At 40.7% G+C, this 5,969-nt stretch overlaps 1 protein-coding gene across 1 annotated transcript; it reads left to right on the forward strand.

The window, feature by feature from the left end:
* The first annotated feature begins 1,556 nt into the window (after positions 1–1,556).
* On the forward strand, positions 1,557–4,236 carry LOC122666325 (cytochrome P450 71AU50-like). The gene is made up of 2 exons (XM_043862524.1): positions 1,557–2,259; positions 3,397–4,236. Exons 1-2 carry the CDS (start codon positions 1,558–1,560, stop codon positions 4,234–4,236), a joined length of 1,542 nt encoding a protein of 513 aa, XP_043718459.1. The 5' UTR covers position 1,557.
* Positions 4,237–5,969: the final 1,733 nt, after the last annotated feature.

The raw sequence follows: 5,969 nt of genomic DNA on the forward strand, positions 1-5,969 counted from the left end.
GTGTCCAGTGCACATATATATAGTCCATAAGATGTAACCATTGGCTTAGCAAAACAAGTGATCCAACACTGCAACGAATAGGATAGGTCAAAGGTCAATCGACGGGTATGAATCTCGTTCTCAAACAACTGGTAGTAGCACATGCGAGATTCTTATCAGATTCTTTTCTATATACACACAATTTGTACCCACATTTATGCACCAAAAACTCATTTCTGGTAACATACAATGTGATGACCATATGAACAGGATATCTGGTCCTATCCCTAGTCGAGAACCGTTTTGGGTGAAAACCTATAGAACAACTTACAAGCCCAATAAAATATATGCCATGCGTAAAAAAAAAATAAACACTTTATTAATTAAACTGGGTTTGATGGACACATATCCAACCGATACATCCATAGCAGACAATATCTTCACAACCTATTTCCATGAATGTAATCGATTTTTAATTTGTCAATTGTAGACCCAAAACCCTCTCATCAGGAAGCGAACCATAAATATTAGATTTAAAATAAAAAAAACCCCTTTCCTTTAAAAAAAAAGGAAACGACATGGACGGAACTTTAACATGTAGTGGGCATACCAATCTTCACTCTTCTGAAGTATTTTTCTATAAGGAAGATTTAGCAAATACTAATTTTTTTGCAGAGATATACTAAGCTAAAAAAGGAAGAGGAAAGGGGGGGGGGGGGGGAGGGAAGTTGACATTAAACACTAAAGAGATTCTAGAAACCTAATCTAAGAGAAGCCCTTTGCAGCTTGCTTGAAGAATCTTTGGGAGAGGCTCTTGTGCCATCATTGTCACCATCGTCGCTGAAAAACTGCGGCAGAGAGAGAAGAGGGGCATGGGGCTCCTCTGTAGTGCAACACAGTGTGTAGCGCATGAACACACAGCCCAACAACCCACCTATGTGTTGGGCTGCATGTCTGTGTGCTGTAGATCATCGAATGGTGCGCTACATGCTGTATCGCGCTATAGAAAACCCAAATCCAAGGAGAGGGTGTGTTGCTATTGAGAGAGGGAGGCATGAGAGATGTGTGAGAAACGATATCCGATCGGGTTAGGGAAGTGGATTTGGATTTTCAATTCACTTTTGCCATGTGTTGTCCATCAAGTCGTAAACTTGATTTAAGTGCACTTGTGGATCGTGCACTTGAGATGATAAAAAATCCCTAAACTTTCTACAAAAAACGACTAGAGGCTATAGCTATATTCGGCTGCTATTCCTTCCCTACTAGTAAAGGAAAAACTTTTTAGGATGGTGAGACAAAACCACGGCGTGGCATGCACTGATGCACATGTTGGGAACGTAAATTTCCCGTACTCATTAATAAATTAATCACCACTATCCTACCATTAACATTAATCATGACATTCTTCTCGAGGGTCCAGTCACAAATCCAAATTATAATACATCTGCTCGTAATTCACCTTAGCGACATCCACATCTATATATTTGGTCAATACTTTACTACTACTTCCAAAGAGGAGAATCTAATTTATGTCCAACAATAATTGGCTCGCAGTATCCTTCACATCCTGATCTCCTAATGTCTTCTTGGACCACTGCAGTTCTCATAGCAGTACTGCTTGGAGGGCTCTGGTATTTATCGATCCATCTCCAGCATGAATCAAGAAGGGCCAAGCAACGAAGTAATGAACATGGACTACCGCCGGGCCCTCGGGGGATTCCGATTCTTGGCAATCTTCTCATGTTGGGTGATCTCCCTCACCGTACCCTACATCAAATGGCCCAGAAATATGGACCCATCATGTACATCAAGCTTGGCCTCGTGCCAACTGTGGTGGTATCATCCGCTCAGGTTGCGGAGTTGTTCCTCAAGACCCATGACACAGTCTTTGCTAGAAGCCCTTACGCTATGGCTACCCAGTATGTGTTTTATGGGAACAAAGGCCTGCTTTTCGCACAATACGGTACATATTGGTGCAACATGCGGAAGCTGTGCACCATAGAGCTGCTAAGTGCAACAAAGGTTGATTCATTCAAGCAGATGAGAAGGGAGGAGTTGGGCCTACTTGTTGGATCTCTTAGGGAGGCTGCTGAAGCTGGTGCAGTGGTTGATGTGAGTGCTAAGGTGGGATCGCTGATTGAGGATATGACCTTTCGGATGCTGATTGGTAACAAGCTCGATAATTTCCACATAAAATCAGTTTTTGGCGAACACGACAACCTTCTGGGGACTTTTAACTTGGCCGATTTCATTCCCTATATCGGAACACTTGACCTTCAGGTAATTTTATCTCCATTACATATTAGGGAAAAAGAACGCTAACCAGTGCTGTGTGTGGGCATGTACCTGTGCCCAGACACAGCCCGACGCGAAAAGACCGCCACAACCCCCAAGAAAGATCCACGGGTGCGACATTCTTTGGTGCCGGGCTTTGTCTGGGCGCAGGGACACACTCACACACAAAGCACCGATAAGCGTTTCTTTTCACTATATATTAATAGTATCTTATAAAACAGATTAGGTTATCATTCACTGCAATCGTAATTGAAGGGAAGTAGTTCTCTGTCTGGGACAGAGAACTGTTTCCCAAAATGGGAAAAGACCTCTGTTCGGAAGTGTGGCCTATGCTAGCACTCCAATGTGTCTATCTCTCTCCTCCTCAAAACAAGGGGTCAGAGGTGTCTTTTCATATGGGGAGGAAAGAGAAAGACACATGGGAATGCTGGCGTAGGCCACACTCCCAAACAAAGATCTTTTTCCCATATTTTATCTGTTAAAGATAATCTTTGTGCCTCGATCTACCATGTCTGGTGGGAAAGGAGTAAACTTAGATGGACGTCCATCCCCCATTCTTATAACCAGATTAGGAGTACTATTGTGTTTGACATCAGATCTAAGGTTGACCACCTTCATGCCTCGGATACTAATTTCTCTAATAATCGGCATATTGTTTCTTCTTGGGGTCAGATTAAACTTTGTTAGCCTCCTTTGATTTATTCTTTCTAGGGCTCAGCCTCTTGTTCCCTTTGGACTGCCTTATTTAGTTTCTCTTCTTTCCTTTAAATAAATTCTTTATTCATAAAAAAAACAAAAAAAATGAACAGGAGATTGTTAAAAACCTATTAAAACTTTTATATATTAAGCTACAAGAATGATATTTCACTCTCTTAAGAGAATCTAATAGCATTGGCCCCTTTTTCTTGGGCCCTATTAAGTTGTGGATTCATCTTATTTTGATTTGTTAGGGTCTTTCCCATAGTTAGCCTTCTAGATTCTTCTCCTGTATTTTTTTTTTAATTTTTTTAATATATATTTATATTCACCAAAAAAAAATTATACTTCACTATTTTGGGTTGCCACCTCAATATTGTCATGGAATTTGAAAGAAAAGCTATCTAATCCAGCATTGTTAATTAGGGACTAGCTCGACGCATGAAGGAAATTAGCAAAGTCTTTGATGGGTTTTTGGAGAAGATCATTGATGAGCACATAAACAATCCTAAAGACAACCAAAAGGACTTTATTGATGTGATGTTGTCTTTGATGGTGGAATCAAAACATATACAAGCAGAAGAAGAGTGCTACATGATCGATCAGACTAGTATAAAAGGAATCATTTTAGAGATGATTTTTGGTGCAATAGACTCATCAGCTGCCACAGTTGAATGGGCCTTCTCAGAACTCTTAAGGAATCCTAAGGTGATGGAAAGGCTCCAAGAGGAGTTGAGGAATAAAGTTGGCATAGATCGGCTAGTTGAGGAAGAGGATTTAGTTAAGCTGGAGTACTTGGACATGGTTGTGAAGGAAACCATGAGGATTCATCCTGTTGCTCTGTTGCTAGCTCCCCATGAGTCCTTGGAAGACATAACAATCAACGAATACCATATACCCAAGAAGTCTCATGTGATTATAAATGCTTGGGCAATTCAAAGGGACCCTAAATTATGGTCGACTTATGGTGATGCTGAAAAATTCTTGCTTGAAAGATTTATAGAAACTAATATTGACATCCGCGGACGTGATTTCCAACTTATCCCATTTGGATCAGGTCATAGAGGATGTGCTGGTATAAATCTAGGACTAACAGTTGTGAAACTAGTACTTGGACAATTGGTACATGGCTTCAATTGGGAGTTACCTAATGGCATGTCACCTGACGACTTGGACATGACTGAGAAGTTTGGCCTATCTGTTCCAAGAGCCAACCATCTACTTGTTGTTCCAAGTTATCGCCTCAGCCTTAGTGGCAACAATTAGTAAGAAGTGTGCTGGCCTGCTAGTATTGTAATCCTATTTAGATTTGTGAGTGCTTTTGCTTCGAGTTGTCTCTATGGACGTATCTTATGTTTCCTTATCGCAGTGTGATTTTATGTAATTAGTTTTCCTAGTAGAAGTCTGTGTCTTGATTAGGGTTACTTGTGCTGATATATATATAATCTCTTGTAAACAATACACATATACAATAAAAATAATTTTGTTCTAGAATGGTGTTATTCCCAGGCCGACATTGAGAAGGGTGGTGAATCAATGTTCTTCAAAAGTTTCTCCCACTAATAACCTCTGACCCACTGCACATAGTGTCATTGTACTGAGTTCTTCTCATCTTCTTGGATTCCTTTCATTGTAGATGTGAAGAGGGACCAGAATGAATTCTATCATCCTGTGAGGACAATGACTTGGCATGGGATCGCCATGTGTCCTCCACCTTATCCCTCTTTGCGGGAAAGAAGAGGTGAAAGTATATGTAGTAGTCGCCACCTAGAGGAGGGTCTAGGATCCAAATTTGTAATGTAATGACTCTCACAAAAACTTCCTTCTGGGGACAAATGGTCCGTTGGTCTGGGTACGGGTCAAGTTACGGTCTGGGGAAGGTATTAGGCACCCCAGTCCACCCGGACTTGCGAGTCTTTCTATTACTTGGTAGGGTAGGGTTATAGAATGCTTTTGGGTTATAATGTTAAATACATCAATAATAAAAATAAGGGGGTGAAATACAAGAGAAGATGAAGAAACATATTTGGAAGTACGGCTGCATGGCAAGGGTTAGTATACAGGGGAAGCAAAAAAACAAACTCTACATAGCCTACGTTATCTAAGCATGATCATCACTGAATTAAGCATGGGAACACGAAGACTAAACATTTATGGCATGACAATGAGCATTCAAAACTAAAAGTAAGGATGCATGAGAAGAGTGTGCAGGGCATATGAATACATGTAAAACTCAAAACATGAATGTAAGTAGGAGGAGTCTTAGACTACAGGGGATGGGGACCATAGATTAATGCATGTATGCAACAAAAATACAACAAGGGAAAGCGTGTGATCACCATCTAGAAAGCTGGGGTCATACTCAACTGGATATGCAAGTATGATAAAAGCAAGCGGTAATTTTAACTAAAACACGAAAGAAAGAAGACTTACCTAGTTGAAAACGGATGAATAACCAGAGATGTGGAGGTTTTGCTTTTGTGACTCAGGGGATTCATACGTGGAGCAAGTTTCGCCGCTTGTGATGGGTTCTCTTGTCTCTTCATGGGAGACACTTCGTTGTCAAGTACCAAAATCACCAAATTGATGACTCTAAGCTATGAACTTGAAGTCTCAAGTATGAATACTCAAGAGGCTATAGTGGAAAATAGACTAAGGCCAAGTGGAGGACCAAAGACTATTGAAGGGGGTGTTGGACTTGTGTGTGTCCATCAAACCTGGTTCGGTCCGATTTGGTCTGGTTCAACCCGATTTCACTTTGTATTGAACTTTTATACATTTTAGTTTAATATTATCACATGCGATATAAATTTTTTGAGCATTATGTGTCCGTAAGTTTTACTTAAAATGGTAGTCACGACTAGGGTTTGGGCTGGGCACCCTTATCATATGGTCGTCGCATTGGGCATGCCTAGACATGTCATGTTAGGGTACGAATGCAAGTACTCACATGTTTGATGTGTGTATTGGCGAAGAATCTAATTTGTCGATTCCCTCAT

The sequence above is a fragment of the Telopea speciosissima genome, chromosome 6 (assembly GCF_018873765.1).
Source record: "Telopea speciosissima isolate NSW1024214 ecotype Mountain lineage chromosome 6, Tspe_v1, whole genome shotgun sequence".
NCBI classification, from domain to species: Eukaryota; Viridiplantae; Streptophyta; class Magnoliopsida; order Proteales; family Proteaceae; genus Telopea; species Telopea speciosissima.

Bases quoted from the DNA above. Each gene is read 5' to 3' on its own strand.
- LOC122666325 (XM_043862524.1), top strand. From the start codon at position 1,558: ATGTCTTCTTGGACCACTGCAGTTCTCATAGCAGTACTGCTTGGAGGG. The intron at 2,260-3,396 runs GTAATTTTATCT...ATTGTTAATTAG, and splicing joins TCGGAACACTTGACCTTCAG to GGACTAGCTCGACGCATGAA.